Source organism: Volvox carteri (genome assembly GCF_000143455.1).
Source record: "Volvox carteri f. nagariensis unplaced genomic scaffold VOLCAscaffold_48, whole genome shotgun sequence".
NCBI classification, from domain to species: Eukaryota; Viridiplantae; Chlorophyta; class Chlorophyceae; order Chlamydomonadales; family Volvocaceae; genus Volvox; species Volvox carteri.
Genome location: NW_003307591.1, coordinates 27,801 through 42,079, shown reverse-complemented (window position 1 = coordinate 42,079; position 14,279 = coordinate 27,801). Strand labels below are relative to the sequence as shown.

At 54.5% G+C, this 14,279-nt stretch overlaps 2 protein-coding genes across 2 annotated transcripts; one reads left to right on the top strand and one right to left on the bottom strand.

Moving 5' to 3' along the window:
* Positions 1-3,099: 3,099 nt before the first annotated feature.
* Positions 3,100-9,783, bottom strand: VOLCADRAFT_106623 (uncharacterized protein; the record flags this gene model as incomplete). Its single annotated transcript, XM_002954983.1, has 10 exons — positions 3,100-3,253; positions 3,633-3,748; positions 4,139-4,948; positions 5,248-5,410; positions 5,504-5,901; positions 6,766-6,945; positions 7,414-7,548; positions 7,892-8,251; positions 8,345-8,507; positions 9,650-9,783. 10 exons carry the CDS (start codon positions 9,781-9,783, stop codon positions 3,100-3,102), a joined length of 2,613 nt encoding a protein of 870 aa, XP_002955029.1.
* Positions 9,784-10,565: 782 nt separating this feature from the next.
* Positions 10,566-12,543, top strand: VOLCADRAFT_95909 (uncharacterized protein; the record flags this gene model as incomplete). The annotated part of the gene is made up of 4 exons (XM_002955043.1): positions 10,566-10,610; positions 10,771-11,207; positions 11,422-11,595; positions 12,252-12,543. 4 exons carry the CDS (start codon positions 10,566-10,568, stop codon positions 12,541-12,543), a joined length of 948 nt encoding a protein of 315 aa, XP_002955089.1.
* Positions 12,544-14,279: the final 1,736 nt, after the last annotated feature.

Here is a 14,279-nt window from a genome sequence, read left to right as displayed (position 1 = left end):
GTGCCGTACTGGACGGCCCAACCTTGGTGGCAACAGTTGATGGAGTTAGCGGTTGACCTTGTGTTCCTGCCGTCGAATACGGAGCTGTTTGCGCCGGGCGAGGGTGGGTCGAGCACCTATCTACCACCCCCTTCCTGGCAGGTCGTGGCAGTGCGGGTGCAATCTTCATGTGGGCGCTTTGCTTAGCACTCGGTCGTTCCGTGAGGCGCTGCAAGTTCGGCCGTGTGTGTGCCCCGCTGGGAGCGCTTTCCTAGCATTTCACCCTTCCCCGTGGGCCGCGTTATTTGTTATAGGGGCCGTGGGACCATCTTTGAGGGAACGCCGTAGTTGCTTTGCGCCAGGGGAGCAGTTATGCAGTTATGTGGAGCGAATAGGTAGGGATTTGTCGTGTGTGCGCTCCTTAGGCACCGCGCAGGTAGTTGGTTTTTCGTCGCTTGGTGTTAACCTGCGTTTGGTTTCTCGTGATTTCGGAGCGGTTTCACTTGCTTGGTATCCGGGGTACCGCTGGTTCCAACCCCGCTGGATTTGGGACTAGATTCGAGTAGTACCTTTGGCGCGGAATAGGTCCCGGTTTCTCGCTGGATCTGCAGTCCGTTGCGACATCCCCGGTCTTTGATAAACCGTCTTCTTCGGGCCTCTCAGTCCATTTCTCTCTTTCATTCTTTGTAACAGAAAATGGCATTTACCTATGGAGCAACAACTAATCAAGCCGGACAGTAGCCCTGACAGCTAGCACAACTGGGTACATTCAGTACTTCCGAACTAATGGGCGTCCCCTGCTTCCCGAACATGGTATTGACTTCTGTGCAGCATGATGGAATAAAGCGTCTGCACATATTACTCGGTTGCATGCGCAGATAGGACGAACATAAATGTACTATGGTGCTGTTGATGCCCCCTGGCATATACAGCAGCTCCGCGGTTGCTGTCATAAGTCTTCCAAAAGATATGATCCGCCGATCCATGGTTCCAGCGCCCAAGTTCGTTAACTCCCTTGTGACTTGGCCTACCTCCGTAGCATGCTTGGAAGACTCTGCTGAACGTAAATGTATTTGGCGCATATCACTCATAACGCCTATAGTCGGCCTCGGACATCTACAGCATTTGGACGGTAAGCCAATACTTCATATCATTAAGACATTTGCGGGTAAAGGTTGGCTTTGAGGCCTGCATGTCAAAAAGGTCAGGCCGGCAGGGAGGTGCTTCGGGAGGAAGAGACGCATCAGTACCGAGAGAGACTACCCCTGATTAACCAACATACCAAGAACAATAGCGCCTATGGAATGCATGCCACATGCGCCGTCAGACGCCTTTTGCCATGGAATCAAAAGAATTCCGTCTAAAAATAGGAAACATACGACATCCGCATCAGTGCCATATACTTCCACCGCTATGCATAGCCACGCCTCGACACTCGCAGCAACGTGTGGAGAATCCAACCCCCCAAATCTCCCCTATAACAGACGAGAAGAGAGGCATTTCCGGCCTACATACAGTCACACGTTTGCAGCGCCACCGCTCCCTTCAGCGCCTGAACCGCTTCGTCACCAGGGCATCGGGCCGCATAGGACGGGATACCAGAGGAAAGAGTGTGGAAGCTATTTCTTACCACCCTTGCGTCCACGATTATCTTCATGATAATCACATGCCCGCGGCAGTTGTCTCCTCCTAAACCTCAAGCTCCCCCGCCTGATGCCATTTCCATATACGAGCACGTAAGTCGTGTCAAGAGTAATACACGCGCATCAAAGGTTGTCTGCGTCTATTATTCAACTTTGATCAAACCTGAGCGAGGTGCGACGACCATTCATTTCGCAGCGTCTTCCAAGCTGGACCTCAATAACATCAACGGCGCTATGTCCCACAGCAAACACTCTCTCGGTGAAGACCGTGCGAATGGCCGCAGAACAAGCCCGTCCGATCCAACCGAACCGCCAATGGCGACGACCGCACGGCCAACGACATTGGCAGTCAAGGGGTCCGGAACTAGTCCATGCCATACGGCGAAGGGGCAACATACACGGCCGTTTGCCGCGATCAGTTAGCTGGAATGATGTATTACCACGGAAGCGCGGGGACGCTCTTGACAGGAACTCCACAAAACGAGTATGCGAGTCACAAGACGTAGTTTCTATTTCACTTTTCCGGCACATCACGCATCGCGAAGTAGTTCCAAGCTACAAGCGTAGTTCCAAGCCCCCTCCGCTGCCGGGCCTCATATACGGACCTCCTCCCTACATGTGGCCCTGACCAGGCAAGACACTAGGGGTTGTGTGGCCTGCAGGACCCCGGGTGCCGGTACCGACGCGCCTGGCACCTGCGATTAACACGCCTCAATACACTATCCTCCATTTCACTGGATAATGCTCTCTACCCCAAAGCACATACTAACCCTGCATATACCGCCTGGCATATTCCGGCATGATCTAGCCCAAGCCTCGCATGACCTCAGTCTTCGCACCCCGCTCCGTCGCAGTGCCACACCCCGCGGCTCACCAAACACGCAGGAGCGCACACACCCCCGTGTCCCTAGTGGAAAGACCCAGGTTCGCATGACTACTGTGCTACAAGCCCAAAGCTGATTTCATCCAAGCAGTTAAAGAATCGTTGATCCAGGTGACGCGCGCGGGACCGCAGCTCCCTTCGAGTTCCTTTAGACTGTGCTTGCCCTATACAGATTACGGACAGTGGACGGCGCGCGCTCGTGTGTGCTGCCAATGGCTGTCAAGATCTGTATACTGTTCGGCACGGGCAATATCGGTCATACGTACAAACGGTTAGGAACAATAGCCCAAAACTTTACGACCACTCTTCGCGTTCATTCTGAAGCGCTCCACTCCACTCCACCCAAGGAACTCCACTCAAGGAAAAAACACAAGATCGATAGCATGCAGACGCACGTGAACATGGCTTAAAAACATACAAAGGATGAACAAAAAACATACCGGCACGTATGACACCTATAATGCAAGACACAACTCTCCGCTAGGTGCTTTCCCCGCCACGTTGGCGGTCCTCCTTGTTCCCTGTCCTCGTCCCTGTGACTACATTTCAATCCGACGCAAAAAGCTGCAGTGAGGAGCGGCGTTCCGATTTCTGTCACCATGGAACTGTCCGGTTGCGGGGGCATTGCAACGGCGAGGGCACGACGATAGAGAAGTGGTTTTGGTCGTCCAAAACTAATGGAGGAAGCGTGCCGCCGAACTGCTTGATCTGGGCATCCATCACCTGGGTGGCCACGAAGTCCATGGCTCTGCGGTGGTATGGTACGGAAGGGAGCTTGGGTTAGGGAGAACTTGTGATGGTCAAACCCGGGTAGTTTACAGGCAGGGCAGATTTAGAGGGATGGTGCGTAAATTTGCGTAGGTCGAGGAAGGGAAGGAATGCACGATGGGAGCCCCAACGGATGAATGGATGAACGTAACACCGTAATACGGGGCACAAATGGACAGCGCGAGCGGGGGCACCTAAGGTGCTTTACACGCAACAAGAGGTTGGGTAATTATAGCTTGCATTCATGTTCAGGGCGAGAGTGTTGGCACGTGCGTAATTTTTTTCCAGCTTGTCGTGGCAACCACTGCAGCTTCCGCAGCCGCCCGTTCACGTGACCATCAGGCCCAGCTCCCAGGTACCTTTTGACAGCTTGCTTCAGCACGCTGATCTTCACGTCCACCCCTTCGTACATGACGTCCTGATAGAAGTTGCCTAGGCCCACAGCCATGTTCCGAAACACGTTGTTGGCGGGAACCTGGATAGCAGCAACAAAAATCATACAGATCCAGCACAAAAATGAGCGGGCGGCGGGATGTATAGCCAGCTAATGCAACGACGCCCCAGAATACAAAGGCGCGTGCCTGCCATAACAAAAGCCTTCTAATGCAGGGCTCCCGGCTTCAACTCATGCTAATAGATAAGATACGCCTTGCTGGGCGGCCCAAGCCCAGCCCCAGCGAAAGCCTTGGCGGGGGGGGGGGAATGCATTCCGTGGTGCGTTTCCCAGCATGAGGGTCCCCAACTGCCTTCCCCATCTCATTAACCTTTCTCACGACTTTCCAGCACTACGAACTATTCCCTCGCCCCTTTCCCCGATCCACGCTGCAGTTCAAAGGTCTCCTCCAAAGCCTCCTTCTTCCTTCACCTGTGCAAAAGAGTCACCCAGAAGCTGCAACACAGCGCTCTGTCCTGGAGGCATGAAGAAACCGTGCGTCAGGCCTGCGCCGTGCACGCCCACGAGCACGCCTGTGCGAAAGATCAGCTTGAGCTGTTGGTGGTACGGGATGTCGTTGAAATCCCCGTCAACGAAGGTGAAGAGCACATTGGTACGGCGGCAGTTGCCCAAGCCCGTGGTGTCTTCCCAAAGGCTCTCCATGGAAATTGCCTTGGCGCTGCTCTGACCCTTAGATCCAAATTTGGATCGCAAAGGGTCACGGTCCAAACCCCAACCTGAGTCCCCTGTCTCTTCGTCCTCATCGTCGCCTCTATCGGTGCGTGTTGTTAACCTGACGTCTTCTTCCTCATCGTCACCGTCGTTGCCGTGCTCGTCAATGTCGCTTCCGCCGGTACCCTTTGACGCTAGTACCGATCGCGCCGTCCTGCCACCTTCGCCCACGCTGCTGCTGCCAGCCCTTGCCACCTCCATATCATGCTCGCCTGCCATGTGCTGCTGGTCCTGCCCGGCTCCATCCTGATGTTCTGAGCCCAGATTATAATCATCGCCTTCTTGGCCAAGATCTTCGCCCAAGTCGCTCGAGTTGAGGTCGGGTGGTTCCATCTCCAATCCGCCGTCCGCTACCGCCCCATGCAGCTTCCGCCGATGCCGGCCCTTGCGTGGCTTCGGGGATGTAGTTGACGCTCTCCTCCGCGCCGCGCCCACTTTTCCACTCTCGCCGGAATTCCCACCGGGGCCGATGTGTATGGGATTCACCGTGTACAGCGACTCCTCGTACGCCTGTAGCCGCACGGAAGGCAGCACACCTCATTATAAAGGACGCGAGATCAGATGCGTCGCCGTGTCGGCGGCTAGGCGCTTGCCCCTGCCTTTGCGCTGACGTGAAAAACGTGATGCAGTTACGAAAGTAACAGCAGTGTTATCCGCCTGAAGGAGCTACAAACACTTAGCAATGTGCTACAACACCACAAGCAGTGTATCATGCGTAAACTCCACCTAACTGCCCCACTGTGGGCTCCAGACTGCCCTGCGCAGACATGCTGGATTGCTGCTCAAGCGGCTGTTGCCATGCACCTTACCTTCTGAATGTCTCGCTCGAAGGCGCGCACAAGGCAGCTCTCGGAGTTCCATTCCTGCACTGCCGCTAGCATTCCCGCAACCACCTGATCCTCATTGCGGACCATTCGCATGGCCTTCCAGCCCACAGATGCGTTCAGCAGTAGGCGCACAAGCTCCAAATTCCTGCAGACGAATTGCCAAGTAACTGTTCCTGCTCATGTAGTCAACCACATCCAGACATACTTCACAGCCATACCCGAGGTATCGTGTCCTCACCTCCGGCTCAGCCAAACCACATTCTTCATTACGATGCCAGACGTGGGCGCCCGCATACCGCGCACCCCCGCCGCCGCAGCTACTGGCCCAGCTGTCGCCGCCGCTGCTAAGGCCGGCGTCAACAGGTCTGGATCCACTGGCATTGCTGGGTCGCGCTCCTCGTAAAGTTGGCGAAGCCAATGGCTCAGGCCCATTGCCACGGGGCTCTCACAGCTGACTGTCTCACCGTTGGTGTTGTAGCCGATGCCCGCGGCAAAGGTATAGACGTGGTAAGCGGAGCGGAAACAGGTGTTTGCTGGGAAGGGGTCATGGGCCAAGATGCGGAGGCGATACGGGCGGGAAATTCGCGCCCAGGTCTCTAGGAACCCCGTGGGCGGCGCCTGGTCCACAATCACCACCTGCATGAGAACAATCACCACGGTGATGGACCATGACATAAGTTTAGCAAAACAACAAGCCAAACCGCGTGTTGACCGGCAGGACGTCCTTACAGAGCAGGAGTAGCCGGACGGCCAGCCACTATGGCTGGCTAGCCGGCAGGGGGAGACCCAGAATGAACGATAAGACTGCGCTGGTAGATGGGAACTGTATTGAAACCATGCCCTGGAAGTACATCATCGTGCTGAAGTAGCTGTATGTCTGTCTGCATGGGAAAGCTGCGTGGACAAGCACAACAATCCGCAGCGCCAATGGTTGGCAGATGTACTCGTCATGGTGCCAGACATCGCCACGACGCACTATTGCGGGCCATACGGTTGTCCCAGGGCAGCAAGAGGTATGACGTTCACAATGGTGAGTACTGCAATCTCGCGGAGGGAATTCAAGCCATGTCTCACAATTTTCACCCTCATTTTGTGCGCCCACTCAAAAGATTGGCCCTGCTACCGTGATGTGCGCCGGCTGGCATGGCTCCACCATGTTTGGGACACGGCTATGGGAGACACGGCTATGTAGCGTTCAAAGCCCAATGCATCGCCAATAGATAGTCATGGGCACGTTAGCGTTATTCGGGCCCACCCATCCTCTTGACATTTTCGGACTGCACAGGTCCCGGTCCCTAAGTCGGGTTACCGTCCCTCAAAGCCGCCGCTTCTCGGCGGCCAAAAACAGAAGTCCGACACCCTGCCGGTCTGGTAGTTCGAAGTCCTCGGCATCAGCAGATGACAAACCTTCCTTGCATGTTCGGATCGAGGTTCAATGATTCAATTTCTCCTGTCGACGTGCAGAAGTCACAACTTCATTCCCATTTGTCCGCTGCGCACCTGTATCCCCCGCTGCGCAACATCCGCTGGCTCCAACGCCGCCAGGAAGGAGAATGCCATGGACACCGTCTCCATCTCATGGGCGTAATTGGCATGCCGATCGCGCATTACGAACAGCGTGGGCGTAGTCACCAAGCTCTTCGACCCGGAAGCGCAAAATTTCGCCACAGCGCTATCGTCCTGCGGATTCAGGGACAGTGATAGTGCAGGCAGGTCAGGTGTCAAGTGCAGCTACGTTGTTTGCGATGCTTACCAAGCCGTGATGTTACTGCGCTTTAGTTATGACTGTGGCGCGGGCAGATACAGGTCTGCTGGAGGATTAGCTGGCCTGCTACCCATCTGGCACGCCCTGCCTCCAAGCCTCATAATACTTAATAATGTAATAGCCGCGTCCAGCAACACCTTGAGCAAGCGCGTCCTTGCTTTGAATGCTTTGAAATCTCCCGCAGCCCTGCCTCTCGAAACCGTCTCCGCGCCCAGTGCAAGATGTCTCAAGTTCACTGATAAATCCGTGCTCGCTTGGAGATAACAAGGTAAACGTTGTGTTCTTCCCCGACAGCGTGTCTTCCCCGACACGCTGTCCCTCCACTTGCCGTTGAACCAAAAAATATAAAATTGCCTCATCAGCTACCCGCTGCTACCACGCACCCGTGTCGCGTTTAACCACCAGACTTCGTGATGTAAAGAGTTAAGCCACTGCAGGTCGCTGCTGCTCTCCATTAAACTCGTGTAGTTTGCCATGTCGCACGCCAGCTTGACCGAGCCCTGGGCTGGCAGCGGAAACTGCAACGAGCCGAGACGGGGCAAAGAGTGGTGGAGAGGTACCGAACAACGATGTGGGTCGTACCCTGTTCTTATGTTTGGTAATGCCTTCCACTGCAAGCTGGTTAACGGCGAGGTAGGAATTCGGCGTGTTCCGTGGCGAGGGGCAGGTGTCATGTATGTGCATGTGTACGAGATAGCTTAGAGACACTGATACCCCAGGCGCGGAGCAATCCTGGCTTGTTGCATGGAAGCATGTAACAAGCTTTTGCAGTGTTTGCAAAAATGGAAACCTGAATTACCGCCCGCCCATGCGGCCAAAACACACGGAGCGTGCACGCTTCCCGGCGAACTCCTTGCTTACCTTTTTGGTAAGGGTGCCTTTTCGCCGCCCAGACAAGAATGCGCAGGTGTCTAATACCATGTTGCGGCTACGGCATAAGGATATAGATGCCTTACTTCCCATTTGGACGTGCGGCGCCGTGTAGCAATCAACTGAAGACTGTGACGAAGACAACGATGGCTCCTTCTGACTGCGGACATCGCTGGAAGCATGCAATTTCCTGATGGAAGCTGAGCGCCCTTGGCTGCACAGCATTTGCTTGCTGCTCCTGATAAGATCGAGGTAGCCCATCCCAACATATTTCGAACAATCTGTGCTTGGCTGGTATCCCTCAGGCCGATTTCGTAGGCGAACATGAGATTTCACGACGAAAGCCGATGGCTGTAAAGGGGATGGGCCACGACGGTGCAATGAAGTGCAGAGAACAATTTGAAACCAAGCCATCTCCGATGGGCTACACGATACTAGACGCACCTCGAAAAGAAGGCTGCTCCAATTAGCATCCCGCAACGTTGCCCAGTTCTTAAATGAGTGAATGCGCTGTGACTGGGTTGGTAGCAGGCCCACGGCAAGCAAGAGAACGATGTAACGATGCATCATACGCACTATTGTGCAGGCAAGCCTATCATCCTGGAACCTATGGGCGCAGTCAAAACGACAAGTGCCTCCTCGTGAGGTCAGAGTTTACAGGTATAAGTTGCGCATCCTTACAGTTCGTCTATAATAAATAAACATCACAACGTGTATTCACATCCTGCGAAAATCCTGCTATGCCCCAGCATAGAGGCACAATTTAGCGCTTGACTGCCCGACTTAGTGACGGATCTGTCTTAGACACGAATTATGCTGGTTATGCACTTTTAGAAGGACACACGACATATATCATGCAAAATGATATATCTTGACATGCTAAAAGGGAAGCGATGTTCCCATGCTCGGCCAGGATTGCATCACGCAATTCGACTGACACGCATTGTATACGTCCCGTATACTCATCCGTGTCACAAGTTGAATTGCATTGTTTGAATCTAGGTGACAACTAGAGAGTGAAATTTTGGCAAAGCTGTTGCCGTGAGTGACTCGCCCACCATAACCTCCTTGCGCTTGAGGCTTCTCAGGTTGTTGAAGCTACATCTTTCATGACAGCTCGTACATCTTTGAGCTTAGGGATATAGTTGGCGAGGTTAGAATTATGTTGCTTGTTGCGGTCGTGGCCTATTTTTTAGTGTTTAGGTCTCCTGCGGCATCAGCTTTAAATGATGATAACGGCGTGGATAACTCCGTAACCAGCGGCTCTGATGGGAGGTTTGGCGACTCGGCAAGGAATGGCAGGGATTACTGGGAACGACTTGTGGGCACACCTTCGCGTCTGGCACGCGCGACTGAAAAAAAAGGCGTGTTACCTATACACAAGTACAGCATGGAGAAGTTTGACGTGCATCCTTTCCAGGTGACAGCTACAGCACAATTTAGTGCACTCTTGCAGGACCGTACTTAGCACGCATGTGCTGCACATTGAGCCGCATCCGCTTCAAATAACACATATACCTAAGTCGCGCTGTCAGTACTGCTAGTCACCAACTGCCGTCAACCCCGTATCCTCGTCTAGCCCTCTTCTAAGCCCTTCACCACCTTCTTCCACTCACCCCCTAAAGTGGGTCTACTTCACACTTGCCAATGCTAATCGCTCCCTCGAGTATTATGTCCCGCGGCAAGCTGCCCACCCGTTCAGGCTGGGCGGACACATGCAGCCCTGCCTCAGCACCGTCTGGGCCCCACCTCTTAAGCCCCATCCGGTCGTAGAAAGCTTCACGACCAGCAGCAGCCGTGTCCACTGTCCGATCGTCCCCGGACAGGCGGGTGAACGTCGCCACGCAGACAGGCGGACCGGACCCAGCGGGGCAGACCCACATCCCTCAGGCCCAATCGGGGTTCGGGCTTATGTTACCCGCCCGTTAAGAGTCCTGCTGAATTACCTCCCGAGATTCCGCAGCCCAAAGCTACTCAGCAGAGGAGCACCATAGGCAAAGTGTTATCGAATAGTTGCGCCATGGACAACACCTTGGGGTCCATCCTGCTCCGGAACACGCCCCCACATGACCAACGTCGACCTATGTTGAACCCACCGCATCACCTTCCTCTTCCTCACCGACTGGGAAGGTTGTTACCATCCCGTCCCGCCATACCTAGGTGGCGTGCTAAGGATGGGTGTATTCATAGCAGCAGGGAATGTTAAGTGTTCCTGTTCCGCTACACCGTAGGAAGGAAGTTTGAATTGAAAGCTGTTCCGTCACTTACACGCACAGCTTCCCTGCCGTGGCGTATCATCCAGCACCTGGTGCCTGGGGCGTTTTGGCAGTTGACCCTCTGATTCTTGTGTTCAGCGATTTTGCCAACCGGGTGGTTACACAACCTAACGAACCTCAATCCTTTACTGGGCTTCGGCCTTCTGCCCTTGGGCCCCCTCATGGCCCCCGTATGCTTGTATGGGCCCTCGCTAATACACCTTGGACTTGGGTTACGCAACTCCAGATAGAAGGTGGTGGTGTGACACGTGCATACGTACATACGTACATACATATGTTGCACTGGCTGCCGGCAGCGCTGGCCGGGCCATGCGTCCACTTGCCCTACTCCCCGCCATTTTACTGAATCTGAGCCAGTACAACGTGAAAAAGACCGTCTAGCTGAAAAAATGTGCTCAGTGTGCTCCAACCCCTTACCTTCCAGGTGTGCCACTGTGGGCCTCAGGTCTCCACACGCTCTTCTTTCCCTCGTGCCTCCCTCCGTCTCCCCTCCACTCCGCTCCGACCTGTCCTGAGCTGTCCTTTCCCACACGGTTGCGTGCCGAAGCACAATCACAGCCCGCGACGCTATTTCTCATTTCCATTACCCCGCAGGCGTGGCTTCGAGACTACTCCTTAACAGCTTACTCCGAGGTCACGCCGCGGTCTCAAATCCCGCCGCCGCCCTTGTCCTTCATCTGCGGCGTCTGGCTTAACCCCACCTACAAATTCATTTTCATTCGGAACCGGAAGACCGCCTCATCAACCTTCATCACGGCCGTCAAGCGGTTCATGCTGGATGCGAAACTGTGCGAAATCACAAAGGACGCCAACGGCAATTCCTCCAACAACTGCTTCGCTCGCCTAGAACCCGAGGAGATCACCCGCGCCGGCTTTGACGTGGAACGAATGTGGCGCGACTACTTGGTGATCACCAGCTCACGCAACCCTTGGGCGCGCGCAGCAAGTGGCTATCAGTTCACGTTCGACAAGTGGAACAAGAAGCTGACCGACGGGAGCTGCAAGCAGCCAACCTTTCTTCAATTCTGCAGGTGTGTGTGTGTGTGTGTGTGTGTGTGTGTGTGTTCAGCCGTGACCCTTCCTTCCCGTGTTCACTTTGGTACGGAGATGAAAGCCTCGTAAGGTGGCGATTCGTACGGTATATATCGGTCCTGTGGGGGAGCGGTCCGCGATGCGACGGAAGGACTGATCGGCGGCATGAACCATGTGGGTCAGGCGGTTGGTGGTGTTCGTGGTGTGCCGCAGGGATCCGTTTGTGATGGGCAAGGTGTCCAACCTTTTCAAATGCGCGGAGGGCCAACGTGAGGGGGTGGGGAGTCGCGAGGAGGGCCACTGGAACTTTGACTTCTGTCACGTGGAGCCGGCGACGCCCTGCATGGTGGACGACCAAGGGCAGCTCGTAGTGGACTTCATGATCAGGTGGGGGGAGGGAGGATTGGGGCGGGGGTGAAGGTTCGGGAGGGAGGGAGGGAGGGAGGGAGGAGCTCGGAGGGATGATTGGGGTAGGACAGGGCCTTTAAGAGGGAGGGAGGGAGGGAGGAATTCGGTGGTGGGGGGGAGAATTTTGGGGGCAGCGGGAAGGTACGGGGGACGGGTAATCAGATCTGGGTTTGCTGATGGGTGAGAGGGAAGAAGAGGGAAGGAAGGTGAGAAGGTGGGTTGTGTGGAGAGTGAGTGGTGGAGGAAGGGCCGGAACAGGGCGCGATGTGGGATGACTGACGCAAGGCTGCTTGAGGCGATGGAGAACATGCAGGTAGCCATGATGTTGACTTGGGTCTTGGGGTAGGTATCACGTGCAGCGCACAGATGAAGCATGTGTGAGGTTTGATTAGGCAGAGCCCTAGTGGATGGTCCTATTAGGGTCTCAATCGCAAAGTTTTAGCGCAAAGCTATACACAAAGATCACAAAGACGGCGTCGGTTGGTCAACCGGTGAACCCCACCCCGTGAAGGTTAACGCAAAGCGACTTGGCGGACGAACATTTGTAACGTTAACATAGTTGGGCGTTGGTATGGTGCTTCAAAGGATCGTACATATGTCAGCATGTGCGGTATGTGTCTCCTTGTCGTATGCAGGTACGAGCGACTTGAAGAGGACATGCACGCAGCAATTGAACTGATCAACTCGCGACGGCCCGCGGGTACTCCAGCAATTGAGATCCCGGGCTCTGTTAAGTGGAGGAATAAGGGTACGATAGCCAAGACGTACGACATCAACAGCACTGACGCAGCGGCCTTCGTATATGCACCTCGGTATCGGGCCTGCGGTGCCCCATGTGTGGATGCACTTGCCGACTTTTACGCCGATGACCTGAAGCTGTTCGGCTGGGACAGGCCCGATCCGCCACCCTCCCATTCCAATTCCTGATCGCCGCCAAGAGTCCCCCAAATGTGCACATTCATCCGGTGGGGCTGCCAGCTTGGTTTGGCTCGGCTCTCCAGGACTTGCCGGTCTCTATAATCCTCTTGGTATTCCCAGGCTAAGGTTAGGTTGGCAAAGAAGGAACTTTGTCAACCTGCTAAGGTAACAGGTTGACGGGGTCGTAAAAATATATATATCTATGTATATGGGTTTGATCGTCGGCCAAGACACGTCGCATGGCAGGAAGGAACTTGCTGGCTGGGGCGGCTCTGCGAGCCAAAGCCAACCGCGCTCAACCTGGGGTGAGACCCAGAATGGCGACCACACCGCCGTAGCATCCAGTGGCTACACGTCCCGACTGATGCGGGCCTGTGATGGCAGGCGCGCTGGGAATCTGAAGCTCTGTGGAACTCTGTGCATTGACTTGATGACGTGGTGGTACAAGCGCAGAGGTTCACACCGTGCAGAGGGTCACCAAGGTGGACTCGGCTGGCGGGAATCTTGGGATTTGAAGCTTGCTTGCTGCGCGCAAGCGCCTCGTTCATACATTGCAAATAGCCTTGCTGGACATGTCGCGGCTGCAGGTTTCACCAGCAGTGAAGATTTAGGTTTTCTTACCTTTGCAGCTACATGTGGGGGATTCATTCATCGGGTGTGATTGGGACGTTGCGCCTTGATGTTTTTGCAGTGCTCATGAATTTTGAGTAACAGTCTGAGCTTGAGTGAGTATGTGGAGAGGAGGATAAGGGGTAGTAGGAGGAGGTCTGAAGGTAGAGGGGCTTGCAATGAAGGTGGCAGCCATGGCCGCTTGGGCCCCGTGACCCTTGGGTGGCTGTGTTGCGGTCACACAGAATCGCCTGAGAGCAGTGTAGACATGTCGATGCGCCCTGAAAAGGTGCGATTCGCTTTCCTCAGTGTGTCGCTCTAAATGTTTTGTCGTGTCTGTTACGAAATATGACAGTTGCTCAACTTTATTCATCATTCACATGGGGGCACATTGCGACTGTGTACGACAGGTGTACTGAAGTACAAGCCACGATTTTATACCGAACCGTGGTAATGTCTTAGTGAGGCGAGATGGTGGTTCACTGGATTGCCGGTTGTAAGTGCTGTTGGCGAGCAGGGTACGACAGCAGGTTGATAAACGGTTGTGCGTGAGCATGTACTGCCAGCCGTATCGACTTATGGTTTGGATTTAAGAAATGGACAAGCTGACCCAGTTTGATCACGGAGAATCACGGAGAGAGGCAAATGCCAAATGTTCGAAAGCTAGAAGCAGCATAGGCTGAGCAAGGCAGTTTATTTGTCGAAAAAGAGGACCTTGCACTTCCTGCGGGCGACACGGTTGAGCCGTGCTGGTGCTGGCGGAGCGTACAAACCCGACATGCGGTCTGATGATGATGATGATGATGATGATGGAGATGACGACAACACCGAGGTGTCCAAAAATGATATCATGAAGATGAGAACAACGGACGAATAACACAAAGAAATTACGGCAGCTAACAATCACCCCCCTCCCCTCGCGCCTTCAGCTGCATTTTGTGGCCCTGAGTTTACGGTCGCAAGGTGGGAGACCAAGCGCTTCCTTCGCCGGTCCTTCGCCACCTCCCTAAACTGCTTTCGGCCAACTCTCCCCTCCCCCCCTCCCAACAGAGGGTGCCCAGCACCACGAGAAATATAACTACAAACAACCATTGCGGTTCTTGCAAGGCGCACCGTAAACTCATCACCAGCCAGCA